This window comes from Rhopalosiphum padi, chromosome 3 (assembly GCF_020882245.1).
Source record: "Rhopalosiphum padi isolate XX-2018 chromosome 3, ASM2088224v1, whole genome shotgun sequence".
NCBI lineage: Eukaryota > Metazoa > Arthropoda > Insecta > Hemiptera > Aphididae > Rhopalosiphum > Rhopalosiphum padi.
In genome coordinates this window covers 62,037,101-62,060,600 of record NC_083599.1, presented here as the reverse complement: position 1 = coordinate 62,060,600, position 23,500 = coordinate 62,037,101, and the positions used below count along the sequence as shown (strand labels likewise).

The 23,500-nt window shown below is 26.6% G+C and overlaps 2 protein-coding genes across 2 annotated transcripts; both read right to left on the bottom strand.

Moving 5' to 3' along the window:
- Positions 1 to 6,352: 6,352 nt before the first annotated feature.
- Positions 6,353 to 8,415, bottom strand: LOC132925312 (E3 SUMO-protein ligase ZBED1-like). Its single transcript, XM_060989720.1, has 4 exons — positions 8,231 to 8,415; positions 7,754 to 7,866; positions 7,484 to 7,683; positions 6,353 to 7,369 (listed from the first exon to the last, which is right to left on the bottom strand). Exons 1-4 carry the CDS (start codon positions 8,413 to 8,415, stop codon positions 6,353 to 6,355), a joined length of 1,515 nt encoding a protein of 504 aa, XP_060845703.1.
- A 1,606-nt stretch (positions 8,416 to 10,021) lies between these two features.
- On the bottom strand, positions 10,022 to 21,109 carry LOC132927237 (uncharacterized). The gene is made up of 9 exons (XM_060991734.1): positions 20,715 to 21,109; positions 15,800 to 16,005; positions 15,451 to 15,722; positions 15,221 to 15,383; positions 14,993 to 15,145; positions 10,985 to 11,122; positions 10,770 to 10,916; positions 10,455 to 10,686; positions 10,022 to 10,392 (listed from the first exon to the last, which is right to left on the bottom strand). The coding sequence occupies exons 1-9, from the start codon at positions 20,872 to 20,874 to the stop codon at positions 10,232 to 10,234; spliced, it is 1,632 nt and encodes a 543-aa protein (XP_060847717.1). The 5' UTR covers positions 20,875 to 21,109; the 3' UTR covers positions 10,022 to 10,231.
- Positions 21,110 to 23,500: the final 2,391 nt, after the last annotated feature.

Below are 23,500 nucleotides of genomic sequence, written 5' to 3'. Positions count from 1 at the left end.
AGCTGCCATCTTCCTTGACGTTGAAAAAGATTTTGATAGTGTCTGGCATGACGAACTTCTTCACAAGATGTTGTCCATGAATATTCCTCTACAACTTATTAAAATTACTGAATCTTTCCTCTCAGAACGTACCTTTTCTGTCAAAATTGAAAACCAAAACTCGTCACTAAGAAAGGCAAATGCGGGCGTACCCCAAGGCTCTTGTCTTTCCCCTACGCTCTTTAATATTTATACAAATGACCTACCTACGAATATTAAATCTCGAGTCTCTTTATTTGTAGATGACACAATGTTTTACTGTTAAAACCACAATGCGCGTTTTGCAATCTTTACAACTCCAAAAACAAATAAACCTGGCATCAGACTGGTTCAAAAAATGGAGACTTCGTATAAATGAATCAAAAACTATTGCAATCCTGTTCGGCCGTTCAAAAACTAAAAATATCAAAAATATCCAGATAAATAACATTCAAATCCCTTGGTCCAGGAGCGTTAAATATCTAGGAGTAACAATTGACCACAAATTAAGCTTTTCTACTCACGCGTCAAACATTGTCAAAAAAGCTACTCAAATTCGCGGCCTACTATATTCAATTTTAAACAATAAAAACCCAATCCCCACCAGAACCAAACTAAACCTTTTCAAAATGTACATTATCTCTATCCTAACTTACGCCGGTGAAGCTTGGGCACCCTTCATCAGCACATCCACGTGGAGGAAAATTGAAGCAGTACAAACAATAGGTATCAGAGTAATATTAATCAACCGTCCATAGTAAAAAACTCAGTGCTTCTTCACACAACCGGTTTCATCCACAAAAAAACAAATGTTTTACATACTAAATGTGGATGGAAACAAAAGCGGTGTAATGCCATTACGCGCCCGCCCGAAGGTGTATATACTGTATATCATTAAATAAATCATTTAATCTATTACTAATCTTTATAAATAATATTACAATATTTTACTTATCGAAATTAAAATATAACAGTAATCAATACAATTAAAATAGATTTAAAACAAAATTTAGATTTATTTATTTTTATTGAGAAACCCATAAACAATCAACCTTCCTATTTATATCATTACTCCTTAATAATAATCAAAGATTATCTCCTTCTTAATTGAATTTAACAGTTTAATTACTTCCCTCATATCACTCCTAACTACAGTTATCGACAAAATTGTATGATATGTGTCACATGAATCCTAATAAAACAAGGTGGCACCTTATTCGATTGATTATTTATTACCATAAATCATTTTACTACATATGCTCGGAAATCCGACATATAAAATTAATGACTAATTGCGTCTAACAGGACCTTAGAATAATCTGTAGTTGTTTTATTTGGAATAATTATACCTGATTTTAACCAAATATCAAGCCAATAAGCAATAGTTATCGGGTCATGTCTTTCAGAAATTATCTGGGCTACAGGAAACTATCCAAAACCTTCGTTAACTACAACTTCATATAAATATTATAAATATATATCAGCAGATAACGAATTAAGACTAGTTTGTTTGATTTCTTTCACCAGACGTATCGATGACAAGTCGACAGTATCCTTTGGACATGTATTTGTAAATTAGTAACGAGTAATTGGTCCAATAATGCACCGACAGTGGATCACACCCAATACTATGTATGCTTCCCTTCTGTCAACTATCTTTAATTTCAACCAATGATTCAATAACATTTCTTTTATTTATCCCTAATTGTTTCTCAATAATTTGTGGCTTTACTTTACTTATAACGTTTTTTTTGCTATACAATTTCAAAATTACACAAGTAATATATTTTTAAATTGTTTAAGGTTTTATAAATTATATTTTTTTATTTTTACAAGTCCTTTTTGCATTTTTTTATATATATTTTTTTTTAAATCCCAGTCAGCATACTTTTGAACACTTGTAAACATTTTGTATTGTAAATCACTTAACTTTTTACTAGTGACTTCCATATTCCAAATCCATATTATAAAAACTACTAGTTACCTATTGATTTGTTAACTATTATGTATCCATATAAATATGCAATTGATTGATTAAGATTAATTAAATGTAGTCATCGTCTATAAGTAAAGTTAATACTGCAGGTATAATTTAACTTCATTACTAAATTAATAGGTATAATACTTACATGGGTAATCAAATATTTGATATCTTAATCAACTGTGTACAATTATTTTAATGTATATCTTTCAAAGAAATACCTAAAACATAAGGCAAGTACACAATAAACTGCTGTACTGTAAATTAAATCAGAACATAAAATGAAAAAAATTACCTTACATAACGATGACCTAATCAAAAATTCTATACTTCGTTGTTAGGAAATTCAACTGAATTTTTATAGATAGTAATATTACAATAATTATAGAGGGCGTTTGTAAAATTGATGGCTGAGGAAGAGATATATAATTCACATGGAAGTGGATTTAGTATGGAGTCTATAGATAGGCTATTGTTAGCCGTATATAAATACACTCTGAATGGTGGCTCCTCATCCATACCGTTACCGGAATTTATAAAAGGAAAACGGGCCACTATAAACCTCATAACATCGACCTGCAGTATTTCAAGTATGTTTCTTGCGGAACAACCAAGGTATTGGGTTGGTTAAAATTAATAGCAATACAAGGAAAAATATAATTTCAGTAAGTACCTAGTATTTCATTCCCGACAATAATGGCAGATATACCGAAATCTGAAAAAAATTCCAACCACCAAGCAAATACCAAATAAATATATAAAGTGTACCCGTTACGTGTCGTTAACAATGAAAAACCGAATTATTTCAACCAGCTAGGTGGCAGACGACGGCGAGGCGCATTACGTATACATTTCAAATTTTTTAAGACTTATGCGTTCGTAGAAAACTAAGCACAACAATCGTGTTATGTTTTGTAATCAATGTTTTACGTCATTCAATGATAGGCTTCATAAATATAAATTTTTTGGACAGGCTGTGCTGATATGCGGGACACAAGCTAATACACCCAGTCATGCCAGCATAGGGGATTATCTTAGAGTTTGAAGGTAAAAGTAAACACTTTCCGGTTCGTGGTTCGAGTCTATCTACACTCAAAAAATGTAATAATACCCGTACTTGGAAAGTTAAGAGAAACTGAAACTTCTAAATATTTCACTCGCAAGAATATGACTCTATCAATACAAAAGAGGGAGTACATGGATAGTTGGGAGAAATTTGAGAAAGCTGCACTACCACCTAAAAAATCGTTCTTTAGTACTTTGACCGAGGAAAATATTAAGGATGAGGAATATTCAGAAGATGTTTGGAGACATTTTGCCATACCAGAGTACATGTTGTACGGTGGCAACAAATGGGTAGAATCTACACTTGATGGATTGGAAAATGTAGATGAAACATCCGAGATAGGACGAATGAATGAAATCTATTTAATAGTATTTTTAGAGTATCCACAACACTTGCACAGGTTAGGTTACAACCTGACCATAATGATCTAACAGTAGTATACCACATGGATCTAAAATACGAAAACTCGTGGCAAGACTTGAATCTATAGAGAACGTTATTATCCTACACTATTAAAATTTGAAACAAGCGATTGTAAATGGTTTGGAAGTCAAAAAGGTAGATGTTTAAATATATATATTTATATATTGATGGTATATATTATATGTTAAACACGTCCTAGTCTTTAGTCAGTCTCTTGTATTTTTTGCATTTCTATAATGGATATTAAAATTATTGATAGTAATTTATTTATTTATATATTAACGGGCGAAGTCCTATACAACAATTTAAACACAGAACAATTTAAAATTTAGATAAAATGTAAAAGTTTAACCATGTTAATAATTCAATAATAATAATAGGTAAGATAGAATAAATATAATACAAGTAGTACCAATAATTTTTAATATTATAATATGTTATGATAAATGGTGCTCTCATTGACCAATCGCATCATGCGATGAATAGGATTATTTCTGCCATAATTGGTAGTGTGCGTAGGAACTAAGAAAGGGACATGGTGTCTAGTAGTGCGAAAAGTAATAAAGGGGGTAAATGTTTATTACTTGACAATATTAAATATAGTACATTTAGCGTGTGTAATACTGGTAATGTGGTTTGGCGCCATTGGCGGTGTTTTATTAAAAATTGTACATCCACTTTTACAACATGCATTAAAATGAAGAATATACCTACTAAAAACTAATAACACACATAAACATGAACAGATGGAAGCAGTACAAATTCAAATACAAGAAGTACCTACGTAATGAATGTAAACGCAAGGCTTCTAATGATATTCATGAAAAACCTAATTAAAATATTATTATTATGATTTTCATTAACCTATTATTGTTATCAACCTGTTCTTTATCACATTATTAAAACTGTGCGTTCATCGGCGATTGCAATTTTGGGGGTTCCTGCATTCTTCTGTCACAGAACACGGCACCGGCCGCGTAAGTTGCCAAGTTGGTAGCAGATTGGCCCGGTGTAATCGCCGATGAACTTGTTATAATATATATGTTACAATGTCTAAGATATTTGGGCAAAGTAAATAATGCATATTCAATTCCCATATAAACTAGTCATTGTATACAATGTTAAAACTGGTGTGGGCAATGTCAATATTAAAGATATTTTAAAGTATTATATTTTATAATTTCTCTTAGGCACTGCGTCCTACGGGTTACGATAACTTTTATCAGTAATGAGTAATGTCATTAGTAGATAATCGGGAATTTGTGGGCCATTTTCAACATACGCCGCATGGCCATTCATCTAGGAGGCCAAGGCTATGATCGCTGCACTTGTGGTCAAAAATGTGAAACAAAGAGATGCAAATGTAAAGCTACTGGAATTTTATGCAACTCCAAATGCCATAATGGTAATATTTGTAAAAATAAATAGTTTATTTAATAAAAATGAATACAATTAATAAAATATTCTCCATTTTGTTTACGAATCAAATCTCTTAAAACATATTAAATAGAATTATATAATTAATTATAATTATAATGTTCATATAATATATATTCATCATAATAATTGTTCACTTGGCACCTGTAGTAGTGGCCACTGTATACAATGCCTGGTTTATGTGAATAATTATCTATTTGGCTTGAACAACTCGAACATTGTAAACTTTATCCGGTCAGTGTTTACAATGACCATTTATCCACCTGGACCTAACTTAGTTATAGGCTGGGCGAAACCACCACCACTATCATTCATTCTCCTTTTTTCCAACTTCGTAGTTAGACCCACCCGGGCAGACTTACGTGAATAGGAAAGGCGGCCTCCTGGTGCACAATTTATCGGACAGTTTGTGATTGTGAATCAGTCAATGTTGTAATAGTTGGAATTATTCTGACATTGCATTGGTTTTAACACCGTTCGATAAGCCCCCTTCCCCGTCGTTTCATCAATGCGCCTTATAAAAACCTTTATATAGTTTTTGAAACATTAAATTAAAGTTATTTCACTGTTCTAAATAAACTGAATATATATAAAATTCTTAGAGCCGATCTTACCAAGTGAGAGTTACTTCTTTTTAACCTGATGGCTACCCTAACCTATAGGTTGAGTTAACTGGAGTATAAACCTACAACTTAAGCTAATATATTTCTCACAAACTTTTTAAACATTTATGTTTGGGCAACCTCTAGGTTAACACCAAAATTATAGTATTGATGTTAGTAACCATGGTATAATGTACTTAATGTAAAGAGCTTTTAATTTTAATATTTATTTTATTATTATTCAAATTTATAAAATTTAATTAAATTAAAAGAAAAAATATTTATTTTAATTTATATTCTATAAATACCTATTCTAACACACTAAAAACTGTATTTTTTGTCCTAATAAATGAGTCAATGTACAATTGTTCCCCTTCAGTGCTAGGTTCAGTTAAAATTAGTGCTCTTATTATCCGTGTACTCGCAATACACGTGTACACGTGCAATTAAAAATGTCGTGCTGAAAACCGTATTATCCGTAATTCACGTAATTCACGCGAATCACGTATATTTGTACGAAAACTTACACGTGAAAAACCAAATAATAATAAATGAGAAATATGGGTGCCCATGATTTACTTAATTAACAATAATATTCTTTCATTTTAAATTGTAATAAATGTTGAATACAACCAAAATATAAATAAATAAATAATAATAATACTCACGGAGTGATAAATAATTAATAATTACAAAACAACAAAAAAAACAACACGTGTTCCAATAATAATAATTGTTAAACTAAACATTTACGTACTATAGTTTTAATTATTTCAACAAAATAATTTTCTGTTTTGGTATAAAAAAACTAACATGTCTACATTTTCAGGAAGAAGGCAACTTCTTTTTGGTGTCACAATATTTCCTATACACATTACTCATCTGAAAATCGTTTTTTTCTTCTTCGTTATGATTTGTAATGGTCGGAGCGCTTGATTGAATAAGCTGCAAGACATATGAACGAATTATCTCTCTAGCCTCTACAGGTTCATAATCCATATCTTTATATCTTGGATCAAGAAAAGAAGCGATGTGTCTTGCAGATACAATTTCGTTCCATATTAATTCAAAACGAGTATTTAGTTGATATGAAATTGTATTTTTAAATCGTTCCATCATACTATCATCTTCGACAGCATGTTCATAGTGGGAAGTTAAAATCTTATGTATTAAAGGTCGTACCATTGAAACGAAAGATTCTAATTCTCCGGAAAATAATGTAGTAAGAGCTTGCAATGGTTTCAGAAGTACTAATAATTTTTCAATAACTGACCATTCAGATTCTAACATTTCTAATTTTTGAGCAATACTGGATACTGTAATGGTACGATCTGAGAGAACATTCATGATAGGTGTTCTATTTAAATATAATCTTTCTAACATTAAAAAACTAGAATGCCATCTCGTTTTGCAATATTGTAAAAGAGTTAATTTTGGGATATTAAGTTGTTGTTGCATTTTTTCCAAAGCCTTCATTGCTATCGATGAATGTTTAAAATGACCAACAATTTTACTTGACTTCATTAGAATACTTTGAATTTCATCATCCGAAAGAGTTTTATTAACAGCTAGCTGCAAAGAATGTGCTGCACATGTTAATCCAGATTTTTCCATATTATCATTTAGTTCTAATTGTGATACAGCACTGATGACATTTGCAGTGTTATCTGTTACTATTGCAATAACTTTTTTTTCGATATCCCACTCTACAAGTGATTTCTCTAAATGACGTGCTATATTCACAGCTGTGTGTCGCTCGTCAACTTCATGAGTAGTCAATGTAAATGATTTTGGAATCCATTGTTTATCGATAGTGTGGCAGATAATTGTAATATATGATTCCTGAGATCGGGATGTCCAGCAATCTGTTGTACATGACACACTTGTTACTTCATTTAATTCATTTTTAATTATATTTGTTATATCACTTGTCAATAATTTTAAACGATTTTTTACACTTTCTGTAGAACATGGCTTATAATTTGGTTCAACAACGTTCATGAAATGTTTGAAACCGGGACTTGAACAAAATGATATAGGCATCTGATTTATAGCTATCATTTTCGAAAGGGCTTTATGAATTTCTTCAATTCTTTCAGAGCTCAGAAGTCTATCTGCCGTAGTGTTCATTTTATTTCTTTTTTTGGCGTTTTCGACTTTTTTGAGAATTTGAAATAAAATTTGTATTCGACGTTGAATCAGAGTAGGTACTCGAAGAACTAGTACTTGGAAGGTCTACAGTATTTGAAGAGGTAATGGCTTGGCTATTAAAATTGTCTGTTATAGATTCACAATTATTTCTAGTATTAAGCACCTCATTATCTGAACCAGAATTGTGTCTATTAAATATATAAAAATAATAAAATTAAAATTCTTAGCTACTAATACAAATTTTTTTATAAATTTTAACTACACAATAATTTGCGAATATTCATGATTTTACCGAATTTTTGTCAATATTTGAACTTCAAACGCTAATAAAAAAAAGTTGTACCCATGTATTTTTATAATTTTATAGTAAATCACTACAAGTCAAGTCTAATTTATGAGGAACTTTGTGGTATTACATTTTTGCAAGTATTTTGACTCGCCAAAAATTTTTTATCGATATTAAAATAAAAAACTAAACAAAAACGAATATTTCAAATGCCTTCAACAAATATACGTATAAATATGACTAGAGACTATTGTTAGACTATTTACCTTCTTTTTTCTCTTGTATTGCTACTCATGGAATGAATCGCCGTAAGATGACGCCCAATAGATCCAGTTGTACCTCCATTGCAAATAAACTCGTTATTTTCATTTTCATCGCATAAAAGACACAATGCAATATTTTCTTTTTTTTTTGCATATTGCCAAACCCAACTTGATTTTTTGTTGCCCATTATAATAAGTTATTTTAAAACTTTTTTAATTAAGTTGAAAAATTAATGAGACTGAATCGAAATTCGCGAGCACATACACACACTTAATGCGGAACAATATAAGATAACTTACTTATAAAATGTTAGACTTTGTAACGTGTAAATGTAAAAATAGTTGAGTAGGTAAGTATCAACTATCAACCAACGATGCGACAATACGCAATACACTTCTAATCTAGCTTAAGTCATTATTATAGCCGATAACAAATTAATAACGAGATCTTAAACGTAATATCTAAAAACCAATATCAAATTAATTTTAACTTATTCTGTAATTAAAGAGGTAGGTAAATACAATTTGAAAAATAAGTATAGCTGTTAATTGTTATAAACAGTGTAAAATTATTTTTTACCAGATTGTCTAGATTCATGTATATAATTAAATGGTTTGGGAAAAAACCAGTATGATCACAGATTATGTGAATATAAATCACGGAATTCACGTATTTTGCAAATTCACGTGAGTGTCATCACAGAATTCACGTGTCACGTGAAATAAGTGTATATACAAAATATATATCCGTGCATACGTGACACGGTTGCAATAAAACACGTGTTCTATTGAGACCTCTAGTTAAAATTGTTATCATTATCTACTCCATACCCACTTTCAAGAAAAAAAAATGCTCTTAAAATTATTTTGAACATTGAAAAAGGGTGGGCAAGTGGGTATCGCTCTGCTGTATAGTGGAGATTGAAAGTAGGCCACTATAATGGATGTGTTAAATTTGAATGCAATGACAGGTATCATTGTATACGAAAAACAATTCTGAACGGAGATGATTTGTCAGTCTAGAATATTATATTATTATTATTAATTAGTAATTACCTATACTTAAATTGTAATATATTGTTATTTTACGCAATTCCGTAAAAAATTAAATTTCATATGCTCATAAAATTTATAACTCTGTTCAGAATTTAAAATTTTGTTTAATTATATACATTTTTATTCTTAGGTATTAATTTTTTGTATCATTTTCGTCATCTTCTAGTCTTCCTATCTTCTTTTCACATTGAAAAATGAATATACAATTTAGGTATAGATATACCATAGTACACATTTGTTATACTTTTACCTTGTGTTTCATAATAGCATTGTATAGTAAACATAGTAAAAACAAAAAAAATGCACTTTTTAGGTGCACTAAAAATGTCAAAAAATGCATAATCAAAGTTACATTTTTTAATTCTTTGGTATAAAAAATGAACTTTGTGCTTGGAAAGCAATGTTTTCGGGAAAAAAATGCAATTTGTATTTAAATCCGTTCCCTATTAGTTACCTATTCAAAACATACATTGATAATAATAATTAACCATGTAGTTTGCAACTAAACGGCAGGAACAACTGGCTGTTAAAATAATCTGAAGGCTTAGACAAAAAATCAATAGGTTACTTTTAAAAATTGTTTGATAAGAAATATATATCCTAAATCTAAGTTTATTATACATTAACCTCAGGGTTTATTTTAACTGTGAGATTTTTACTCCTAAATAGTTGGATTAGTTATTTAAAAACAAAATACAATTATCATTTAGGTATAGAAATACACAATGAATAAAAACATTTAATAAACAGCAAGTTAAATTATTTACTTTTCTGTAGTAGATTTTATATCTGAAGCTATAAATAACATATACAAAATTGTTGGTACATAAAAATATTCAAATATATATATTTAAGACTTACATATTATGAAATTTGGGAAGGTAAAGTCTAGGCACACTTACATATATATTAATTCGAATAATAAGAATTTATTATGTATTTAGATTTTTATGTTTGAGTTAATTTAGATTTATTTTTTTGTATCTTCAGCTTGTTTTTGTGGTATGTTATTTTGGCAGATGACACAGTTTCTGCCTCAGATTTTGATGCCTCTAGATGATCCAAACAGACATGGGGTTCTGGAATTACTGAAGGCCCTTTAGGTTTTACTACAATAAAATTGAATTCATAAAACTAAACAACCAAGTTATATTGAAATAATTATATTAACCTGTTTGAGATTTCTCCAATTCAATTATTTTTTTTTTGAGTGCGTTAATTTCTTGTTTCATTTTATACAAAGTTATAGCATTTTTTTCTTCTTGTACAACTTGGAATAACGTATCAACTTTTTCTTGATAGTATTTTTTTAAAGATGCAAATTTTTTCTCAATTGACAAATGAAATTCTTGATAATTGTTATTTATTGACACAATAGTATGCCTTTGTCTATCATTATTTTGCTGTAAATATAATTCGATACAGAATGTTATTAAAGTAGAAAAAAAACTGCTTTGTAAGCATTAAATGATATATATTTACTCACATCAAGTTTAGATATTAGTTCATCATTTTCTCGCCCAGATTCTTTTAAATCAACAACTTTTATAAAATAATGTACCAACAACTTTTTCATTTCATCTATACTTAAAGTTGATATACATTTCCAGAAAATTTTGGATTCATTTGAATTCTGTACACAGATACATGTAATTAATTGATTAAAAACACGGTTTATCCAAGAATTACATTACTATTTACCATTTGGATATACTTTAAAAAATTTGTTTCATTATTGGACACTTCATTATTTTTTAATTCTGTTAAAAAGTCTATTGTATCAATTGCTTCATCATTTTCTAAATATTTTCGTATATCTTCTTTGGATAAACTATCTTCCTTAAAAATAAAATAACAAACTTATATAATTTAGTATATTATATTTGTTAAAATGGACACCACATCCGAAAATTGTTTATCCGTCATTATTCTCCACCAAGTTTTGATTTTATAAAACATTTGTTACCATGATATAAAAAAAAAAAAAAAACAGTAATGTATTTGGTAAGAACTTGGTGGAGAATAATGACGGATAAACAATTTTCGGATGTGGTGTTTATTTTAACAAATGTCTTATGTTTAAGATTAATAATATGTTGATTTTAATTTTTCTTATCAGATTTGTCAAATTCACATAAATTGTGACTATCATTTTAATTGTGTTTATTAAATTACTGTAAAAGAGGAAAGTAAAAAAAAAAAAGTAGTTTTCTAGTTGATATACTAATTTATAAATAAATAATTAAATAAAAATTAATTTAATACTACAAAATGAGCCAAAAATATTTCTGAATAGTACAATTCAATATATTTTTATTTTAATTCAGTAATTTTTACTAAATAAATATAATATAAAGAAAATGTAATATAAACACTACAATTAAAACAGTAGTTTCTAGTTTCATAGTTCTATTAAAATTATAAAAGGATATATTTGGATTTTTCTAACAAATTTATTTCTGTTTTAATATTATCATCTGATACTAATATAAGATATACATATCTATGTATACATGTATATATATATAATGTGTGTGTGTCTGTGCGTGTGTATATATATTTTGGTATGGTCCAATGAATATATATTTTTATTGATTTAATAATTTCTCAATTATGCTAACATTAAATTTGGATAATATATACATATACATATAAATATAAACTATTATTTATATTTTGTCTGTCTAATTCGCAGTTGTTCTACTCCAAAATTGTTTAGGGTTATTACATTTTCCTATAGATTATAATTTTGAACATTGTTTAAAATTATTATCACTTTAATCATACTTATTTATCCATGAAATTAGCTTTAAAAGTTCTAAGGGAATTAGTTTTAATTGCTCAGTGATAATAAAAGGAAATTTTTCTATCTCTATAATTATAGTGATAAAAGAATACCAACTACTAGCTACTGTAGTTACTAGCATAAATTTATTGTTATTTTGTCTATCATACAACTATTTTTAAAATGTGATTACCACCTAAGACTGATGATTTGATTTAATATTGTAAGTGCAGTCCAAAAGACTAGAACATTAGGTATGTTAATCTTCATATATTATGAGTGTTTTTATTTAAATATTGTGATTAAAAATACTGTAACTATAAAAAAAATATGATAATTTAACAACACAACTTGTTTACATTAATTATCTCAATAAATACATAATATTTATTAAAATGAATCTATCAAGACACTAATTTAATTATTAATTAAGTAAATTATTATTTTAATGAGTAATGTATAATATTCAAGTAATTAGTATCTTTCTTGAATTCTTATGTTAATAATATAATTTTTAATAGTATTATTGTTTTTGAACATAGTTTCTAAGTTGAAATACAACAAAAAGGAAATAACTTAACTCCAAATATTTGTTATTTTTAATAAAATAAAGTCCTACCTCCTTTTTTTAATGTTCTATTATTTTTATACATTGAAGTTGTTTAAAAGAAACATTGATAAAATTATAAATTATTTAAAAATAAATATTTTAGATTTTGATTAATTTTTTTCTTGAAAAGTTGTCATGTTGGAGTTAGGACCATTGCGAGTTAGACCGACAATATGATAATGTGGTATAATTGTATTAAACTTACATAATTATCTATATATATATTATATATACATACATAAATAACATGTTATTTAAATTTAACATAGTGCAAGACCTAACAATATAATATTGCCATTTTACTTAGCTTAACTCAATCTGAGAATTCTGATTTAGGAGTTTGTGATAATGAAGATAATTTTGTCAATAAAACAAATTTTATAGATATATAATCACTAAGAAATTCTCTCTACCTCTGTAAAAATATTATTAATATAATAATCAATATGCGTAATAGTATGATAAATATCTGAATGAGATAAAGATATATTAAATATTAAGAATAACGATATTTTAGTGTAAACACTACAGAATTAATAAATGGTTATGACGCAATTACGGAAAATGTTAATATATTTGACCAACTATTAGCAGTTAAAAACTTTTCTAGACAAATAGAAAAAAAACAACTAAAATCAAGAAATACTTTAAATTATACATGTGATCATTTACCAAAAGTAGGTACCCTACTTTTTGTAGTATTTAACTAAATAAAATATTCTCAGTGATTTGTAAAGCATATGATAAATGCTAGGTGTAAGAAATGTTTTGTGCCCTATCATAGTAAAAGAAAATTGAGGGTGACAATCCAAAATGTACTATTTCTATTTTTCACTTTTTTTCAGTATTAATGGTTTTTTTATTACGAACTACTAAACCAGTTTAGAGATATAGTATTTTACCAAAACATTTATAAAATTATAATAAACATTTTTTTGTTGTTTCCCCTAAGTTATATTGTAGTTTAATGTCCTAAATTTAACATCCAAGTTTATTGATAGTGCCAAAATGTACTATTTACTCCAGTGCTCAAATTGGGGGGGGACGCAGGTGGACGGAGTCCGCTTTCATTTTTTCATAGATTTCAGCGTCCCCCTTCATTTAATTAAGCGAGGAGAAATACTAGCTTTATAGCACCTTACCATATGTACAGGGGGTGTGGGGGGACGAAGTCTACAACGGGTTACTTTATAATTTATTTACTATGGAACGGTGTTTTCTGAACTAAAACCAGCGTCCGTCCTCAATTTTTTCCATCCAATAGTAAGCTTTGGCTTAATTTAACTCAAATCATGTACATAAGTAGGTAGTATTCTAAAACAATTAATTAATAATTTATTTTTGATAATAATAATAAATAAATGAATAATATTAGATTATAAAATAATAAAAGTATATTAAGCTAAAACTTACATAATCTTTATTAAGCTCTTGGAATAGTAATTGTTTGGAATACATTTTAATTTTATATATTAATTAATATTTTTTATTCATAGTTATTAGTTATTCAATAAAATATAAAATTTATTTTTCATTAATTATTATTAATTTATGATGAATTATGAGACCATAGACAAGACTGTAGTTTTGGCACAATTTGTTATCAATCATAATGAAAGTAGAGACGTCTTGATGATTTTATTATACAAACAAATGAAAATAAGTAATCTGCACAATATTTATTTATAATTTAATTTAATAATAATATAACTAAAAATTTGTTTCATAAAAATTTAAGACTACTGTTTATGGAAATAGTACATTATGCATTTAATTCAATTCCATTCCCTATGTCAGTACTATGGGAAACAGTGCAATATTGGCCTACTTTGGAAATAATACATTTTGTAAAAATTTGAGGAATTAATACATTTTGATGAAAAATTATTTAACATGGGAAATCCTATGTTTTGATATAATTTGGAAATAGTTACTTTTGTTTTATATTTTCCATTGGATTTAGTGCGTTTTGGCATAACTTATGATTTTCAGATTGATTTTAATAAAGGACATAGTACTTTAGTAAACATTTGATAGCACCATTCGATTTCCCTCATTTCTCTCTATAAGAATCAATATATAACTTAGTTTTGTAAAATTTTGGATTACCGCCCCTCAATTATTATTTAATACTTTTGATAATAATATCATATAGGACTTATATTTTAGTGTAAACATAGACTAGCAAATAATGTTAAACTAATTTCCCATTTAAAAGCTATAATGGTATTGGATGAAAAATTTGGTCACATTAGTAATTCAACTTAATTAAACAAAAAAATTTAAAAAATTTAATAAATTATATAAAATAAACCTTTTGATACTTTGGATTGAACATCCCTTTGGGCCGTGAACTTAAAACTGCAGTCCTCATATCTCGCAATTCTAAAAATTCTTTTTTTAAATTGTCATTTTCAATCAAGTTTGAAGATGTATGAACTCTACTTTTTTCAATACTTGATATAACCTATATTAAAAATTTAGAGTAAATAATCATTTTTCAAGTCAATATTAAAAATGTATAATAATTTATTTTACTTACTCCCAAATTAGATAAATAAATTTTCAATTGATTAATTCGCTTATCATTTTCTATTAATATTAATGCAATTCTTTGTTTATTTTTTAATTGATTAGTCAATTGGTCATAAAATATTTGTAAACGATCATTAGAAGTTTGTAAAGCAGTTTGATATTGTACTAATCTGAAAATAAATTCCATTAGTATTATCCATTTTATTTGTAGAATACGCAATTAAATATTTTACATACTTTTCTTTACTTTCACCAGCAATTTTTATCACGTCATCCATTTTTTTAATTTTAGCTTCATATCGTAAAACTTTTTCATTTATTCGTTCTCCATAATCTGAATGTTTGCTGGTTCCATTACTAGAATTTGTTTTCGTCATTTTATTTGACTTGTTCAACTCACTTAAGATTTTATTATATTTTTTTAATATTCTACAATATTCTTTTTGAACTTTGTGTTTTGCATTACATCTAATTTCTGCATAGTTAGCAGTTTCACGCACAAAGTTTTCCTAAATTAATTAAAATTAAAATCATTTATAGAACAACAATTTGAAAAATATAAATATTATAATATGACTAAATTAACCTTTATTGATATAATGTCTTCTAAGTGTTTAATATTTTTTCTCAATCCTTCCTCATTAATAGAAATTATACTCAATTCTTTTCTTTTTGCATGGACTTCTGTTGTTAAGGTTTTTAATTCTTCTCGCAGTTTTGCAATATCTTTTACATTATTATTACTATTTATGCAGGCTAGTAAAATTTGTTGACTTGGATCAAATTTAGAATCTGTAAATAATAAGAGTTTATAATTATTATTAATAACAGTTTATAATTTATTTATATATATTTTAATTATCAACAATTCATTAAGAAATAATGCTAATGGTCATTTTCTTGATAAAAAATTCATATTAGTACAAGACGTCAGATTTTTAACTATTTGTATAGAATTTGTAATGGCATATATATAATATACATATTATATATGTAATCATACATTTCATATTTTATTAATTTTTATTGAAAGAAAAAATTTTGTTTGATTATCGCAAGATTAAAAAATAATTTAAGACATTAAATGTGAGAGAAATAGGATCTAGATATTTAGAAAATATAATGTTAGAGCCAGCTTATGGACCCATATCAAAAGAAAATAATAAAGTTGATTAATTTCTTGTCATTATTACCCAATATATATGTTTTATAAAAAATTTAAAAGACAATCAAAATTAAGTTGCTATATATTATCTTGACTTCAGTGAAAGTGATTTAACTCAGACTGCTAAAATAAATTGTAGCGCAACTAAAAATTGTTGATTCTGTTATGAAGTGGTCTGCTCTTTATTTTAATCATATATATATATAATATATACATTTTTATTTTAAATTTTTAAAGAATTTTCAACTATTAATTGTATGACTATCAATAACTTTGTATTTTATTAATATGAATTTCTTGTTTTCATTATATTTAGTCCTTATTTATCAGCTACTCGCCGATGAGCATGAAACATCGACAGTTAATAGGATCTCAACTAGGATACCACTGTTATTGCGAAAAATTGTGTAAATTACAATGATGCTAATAATTTGTCTTAATAAATGTGTAGAAACTATTTATTTTAATATTCTTCTTATTGTATTATAATTTAGTATAGTTATTTATGTTTTTTACTATAATTCTATATTTTTCAGTTTTATTTCAGGTTATATACCGCATTACAGTTGTAAGTGTATTTTTATTTTTATTTTTATTAATTCAGAGATAATTACCACAATTTTTCAATATTTTTTTATCATATAGCTAGCTCGTATTTTCTTTATATAATATATATTAATTTTCCTGCTGTTTAATAATCTTAGAAAAGTGTGAGGAATTTAAACGATGGCCAACGATTAGAAGGTTAAACAGCACGATAATTTAATCTTCTTTTTGAAATTCATTACTGTAATAATTATGAGAATTAATTTTAAAAATCAAAAATAAATAACACCAATTTCGATTTTTAATGATAAAATTGTATTTTATATAAATTTAATTTTTAATTTATTTCTTGTTTTAATTTTTTAGTAACCAAATATTTGTTTTGGATCATCAGCTACTCACTGAAGATCTAGGTTTATAAATTTGATGATGGAAAATATGTCGGCTATGTTGCAACTCAGAGGACGTTTGACAGCAAAAAGTAGCTTAACCAAAAATCAACTGTCATTTAGGAAGACTGGATGATGTAAACTATGATGGGGTGACGATAAAAACTAGTTATTTATTTTAATGTTATATTTCTTTGAATCGTAGTAATGTATATTATACAGTAGACGCCACTTATAAGACTCATGGATATAAGGTTCAGTCACTTATTAGACTCAAAATTATTTGGAACGGTCTGGACATATTATCCAAATACATTAAAAAAAAATCGGTTATAAGACTCAAATTTTGTAAAATAAATAGTAGAAAATAAACTTTTTTGGTTATAATTTAGAAATAAATTGGTATTGAAAAATTAAATAATATTTGTGTTGGTTATTTCTAGTTTCTGTTCATACCTTCTAACGTATAACAAATTTCATCGCAGGTAAAAGTTCACATTTATTGCAACGATTATTGTTATTATAGTGAGGTATAAATATACTTCTGGCGATTATCTGGCAGCTGCACAGTTATTGTAATTACGAGTACATATATATTCAAACTTCTGAAGAGTATTCTGAGGACCAAATTGGTCAGTCTATTATAAATGAAGCTACATCAACGTAGAGGAGAATGACAAAAGTGATGAAGAAAAGTTTGACGTTGTAGTTAAACCACTATCAAATAAAGAGGATCTAGAGATTTTAGACTTGTTAAAGAGAGCTATCCATAACCGTGGTACTAATTTCAATAAACAATATGAGTACGCGCTAGCAGTACATTTCCAGAATATTGGAACAAAATAAAAGCAAACTAAAATATACAAATTTTTTTCAAAAATAATAAATATATACATACACACAAAATATTAATTATACCTACATATGTATATACATAAGTAAAAGCAAAATATGTATGTAATAAAATAAAATAAATAAATAATTCATATTTTTTTTCCACTTCGCCTATAAGATTCATTGGGTTATAAGATTCACTTTATGCTGGTCCCAAAGTGAGTCTTATAAGCGATGTCTATTGTATTTATTTGTTGATATAGTATAAATTTTCTAATTTTATTTCAGGTTATAGTACTATGGTTGTAGGTGTACTTTATTTTTATTTTTATTAATCCAGAGATAAATTATAACAATTTTTTATTTTTTTTATTTTTGGGTTTTCATTGATTCTAATATAAAGTGCTCTGTTCTTTATAGTTGATGTGATTAAATATGTCATTTCACTCAAACTAACTTACAAACTATAATATGATATGTCATTATTCTTATTAAACTTATTCATAACTTTTGTGCAAGAATAGTTTTACAACTTAAAATTATTTTATACATTTTTATAAGTCCTGATTCACTTGACAAAATATTATTTACAGCAAAACAAATAATTTTACAATTTTTATTCAACACTAGTGTGGGTGCTTGGTGATGGTGGTTAGTTACTTGGACATAGTATATGATGTATAAGTAATCCTGATCTTGTGAAAATTCAATTTCAAAATTCTATAAATAGCAGGAATCAGATATTATGAGGTATAATACGGTACTGGTCTGTTATCGCCCCGCCACGGGAACGATGTATAATACATCTATAAACTATGTATAAGTATATAAAATAATTTATTTATTTAAAATATTTTTTTTAATGATATAATTTTGGAAATAATTAATGAATTAACGAATTAAATTGATGATTTTTTTCTAATATTTCTATACACTATAATATGTACCTATATATATATACTTCAATTTCTATTTACGTTTTAAATAGTGTAGCCGCGTTCGTAATTGGCGGGGTGATAAAATTTTTCGTTCCCGTGGCGGAGCGATAACAGACCAGTACCTATAATACTATTTAAAAATGTTAAATTTATATTACTCAATTTATACTACAATGAATTTTGTATTATTAAAATCTTGATAATCATAACTTAATCTATTTACTGTGGTCTATGATCTAAACTTTTTATATAATTTATAACCCCTAATAATTGTGATATAAACACAATTAACAAATATCTGCTAATAAAAAGTTCTATATAGTTATATATCATACTTTTTAAATTGTTATATTATAAAGACATTATATATATTAAAAAATAAAAACAGGATCTGATAACACTGTATGACGATAACTACATACCAAACATAACCATGATTTTTATAAAACTTAACAGTCTTAACTAATAATTATATTTCATAATAATCATTTTTTAGTCAAAAAATTTAATTAGTTTATTTTGAAAGTTACTTTTCTATAAATGTGTGGTTATTATTTTTATTTAATTTAGTTGTGAGATAATTCATTTTTATTTTATTTAATGATACTTTTAAAATAATATAAAATAAAATAATATGTTATTTACATTGTTGTTGATAATTTATTTTTTAATAATTACCTAACATAAATGTATGGTCAAGTTTTTAAAATAGTATTATTGTATCTAATATAATTTATAGTTTTAATTTTCATGTTTATTTACTACTCGAAAGAAAGACACATATAGATAAAAAAAATTATTATTTCAGTCACGAATAGAAACAAACATAAGTCAAAATGATTCCAAACATTTGTTAATAATATCAATAATACATCCAAATTATCATCCACCAGATATTATTAAAAATAATTTTTTTTAACATAATTCTAACAAATAACATAAAAATCTAATACAAATTTAAATTGTTGTCTTTTTAAGCTTAAAATAGCTGATTACCAAAAATTGTGTTTTTTGAGTTTAGTCACTACTCTTTTAGCAGTGCAAACTATTGTATTTATATCCCATGAAACTTATAAAAATTATTCAGATTCTCACCACAATATTATTTTGGTCACCATTATCTTTTATATTGATTTATTGCCTAGTAGTTATACTATGTCTTATCAAATACATTTAATTTAAAAGTAGATGGGCCATGGGCATCAACCAAAATTGCAATTGATTATCTATATCAGTATCCATCAAACGCATCTTGCATGCACATCGTGAGAAAAATTCTCTATACTCTCCTTATTATTATATATAAGTTGCATAACATGTTCAAGTCCAATTTGCAATAAACATACTACAACCAGTACAACCATATGTGATTGTATTTGTAATACACTAATTCAAGAAGAAAACATTTAATTTTTTTTTTTTTTTAATAACAATAATAATAATGTTAATGCATGATTATTCAAACTGTAAAGTGTAATGTATTTTGAATAAAAGAAAATATTAATACAGTAGGTCCTTGTTTAACGTCACCTCATTCAGCATTGTTTCACTTTATATATAGAAAGATATTTGTAGTACAGACATAGTGAATAGTTGCCATTCAATTCAATAATAATAATAAATACTCACAGTCAACGTTATGATTGAGTTCATCAGGTGTTTGAGTAATACTTGTTCTGATGAGATAGTCGAATCGATAGTTGATGTATTTGTTATATGTGTCAAACACACTTATTAATTTCTGATCAAATTTTATTTCATTTAAAATATTTTCGATGTTTATACCCATTTTGGACTGTTGAAATAAAACAGATTTTGATAATTTGAATGAACTACTGGCAATTACACGTTTGGTCCAGGAATTAATACGTGATGACAAAATCGATGTTTAAAATTATATTTAAAAAAAACAACAGCGGTAATAACATTATTTATAATTGTATTTAGTAACAGTAATACTGAGTGCGAACATTAAAACTATGTGAATAATAATTTTGAGACAAAACAATAGACGGTGTAATCACAAATATTTATCACGATAATCAACCGTCATTGCTTGGGCACGTCCGTTTTCATTTTAGTATCATATACGTGCAACGTTTCACAACGTTTGTTACGTGATAACATAGAACAGTAGGTAGATAATATGATGGTACTGTGGTAGTAGTTATAAATGGGACTTCGCCACTTTTTCCAATATTACGATGTTCCAACAATAATTTTTTCCAATTTTGAAAAAAATACTAGATTTTCCAATATTTGAATTTTTTATAGATAATAAAAAAAATATATATTAGTTTTAGTGTTCTTTAGAAAAATGTTATATCTAGTTACCGTAGTATAGGTATAATAGGACACAACCAATTTTTCCACTTTTCATATTGACCAACAAACAATTTTTTTATAAAAAAATATAGTTTATTTAATTATTTCTTTCCGATTCAAAAATCCCAATTAGAAATTGACAAAATGAGTAATACAAACGATTTGGTTCATTTGGTAATTAATTAATATTATATTTGTTGTTCAGTGTTCTACTTCTACTTTGACAACAATGAGATCAAATATCATTCTAAATCCACCATCACATACAATACCAACACCGCCACAAACAACAATATCACCAACATTGTTACAAAATTCTTCTCGTTCTTCATTTAAATCAGAGACACCGGCATGGTTTTAAAATTAAGAAAATATGAAAAAAAATCAGTTTACGAAGTAGGTATTGAACTGAACATATTAAGGTGAATTATAAAATATTAATTTGATTTTAAATTATTTTTAATTAAAAACTGATATCATTCAGAATTGATAAATTGGAGACAACTAAACAAGAGAACATGCAATGTTACAATTTCAAAAGCAACTTGTTAACAAATTAATCACAGCTAATGATATGGAAATTAAAAAATTGGACATATTCAAAAAAATGTTAAACATTGATTAAATTAGAAATAATTAATCAAAATAATATAGGTACCTGTTATATTGTTTTTTTAATTGTATAAAGTATAATAATTAAGAAGATTGATGTATTATTTTAGATTGAACAAAATATTATGTTCTTTTTAATTATTTAAATTGTTCAAACAATTTTATTTATACTAAAGTTTAATTGAAATGTAATGTATAATATTTCGCGTTCTGACCGGTTTCGTGAAATAGATAGAAATTTCAAATTACATCCAGTTCACAAAACGGATACGGATTTTTAGTAGTACGGAACTTGTTACATACACATGCAGTGCCGCAACTACACCAATTTGGGCCCGTGTGCAAATAAAATTAATGCCCCCCTCCTGTCTTGAAAATTAATTTTTCCAAATTTGAAAACATACTTTGGAATTTTGAATTTTTACTCATACAAATATAAACAAAAATAAGGTTAACATAAGGAAAACACATACAAGTATGTATTTACAAATAAATAAATGTAATAATTTGTAACCTTTTTTTATTAATTTTAAATATAAATAATTATCAAGTAACAATTTAATTGAACACACTATACATAAGCATTAACAGCCAATTAAAAAATTGAAAAAAAAAATACATTACTCACTTTAAAAAATTCTTTTTTCTTGCCTTTTTGTTGGCAAAATTGTCAATTATATTTTCTATGTTAATATCATTTGTTTGTTGTCTTTCAATATTAAGCAAAGCTATACTTGAAAGTCTCTCTTGACCGATGGAGTTTCGTAAGTAATTTTTGATAAGTTTAAGCTTTGAAAAGGATCTCTCAACTCATACTATATAGGCCGGTCAAAATACGCGTTCCTTCGCATGACGCGCTTTAATCAATTGCAACCAAACTATTTTTAATTTCGGTTATACGGGCCGCAAAAGAAACGTTAATATACGATAACGTTGTGTTGTACAAGACCAAATCGATCTATTGTTCAATAATTATTAATTATTATTATATTATTATAACAAAATCTTTTTATTTTTTTCTTTCTACATACTTTTCAATTTTTATCGTTGGGCCCCCCATTATAGGTTGGGGCCCTGGGCCCGTGTGTTTGACACACGCAACACACCCGGTTATTGCGGCACTGTATACATGACGAAACTAATAATATACGTGTATAATTTTTATTAAGAGGATGTAGTACCCGCATGTGTTGTCTCCGTCTTACACACGTACAAATTAAAAATAATAATAGCGTTGGAAATCAACTCTGCTAGTGCTATTATTTGTAATTTATGCAAAAACAAATGAAAACAACATCGGATTGAACAAACATAGATTATAAAGCTTACAAAATGCTACGGAAAAAATATTAAAGATACAAATATAATATTAAGTATATTACTTAAAATTATTATAAAATAATATGAGTTCTATTTTTCACAGGTAAGTAAATTTAAATTAACTCAATTTAAAGTCAGAGATAGTGTTATAGTTCCAG

Bases quoted from the DNA above. Each gene is read 5' to 3' on its own strand.
- LOC132927237 (XM_060991734.1), bottom strand. From the start codon at position 20,874: ATGGGTATAAACATCGAAAATATTTTAAATGAAATAAAATTTGATCAG. The intron at 16,006-20,714 runs GTGAGTATTTAT...TATTATTTACAG, and splicing joins ACTCAATCATAACGTTGACT to ATTCTAAATTTGATCCAAGT. The intron at 10,687-10,769 runs GTGAGTAAATAT...TTATATTTACAG, and splicing joins AACTAATATCTAAACTTGAT to CAAAATAATGATAGACAAAG.
- LOC132925312 (XM_060989720.1), bottom strand. From the start codon at position 8,415: ATGGGCAACAAAAAATCAAGTTGGGTTTGGCAATATGCAAAAAAAAAA. The intron at 7,684-7,753 runs GTACTAGTTCTT...TTCTCAAAAAAG, and splicing joins AAATACTGTAGACCTTCCAA to TCGAAAACGCCAAAAAAAGA. The intron at 7,370-7,483 runs GTAAAAAATCGT...TCCCGATCTCAG, and splicing joins AGCCATGTTCTACAGAAAGT to GAATCATATATTACAATTAT.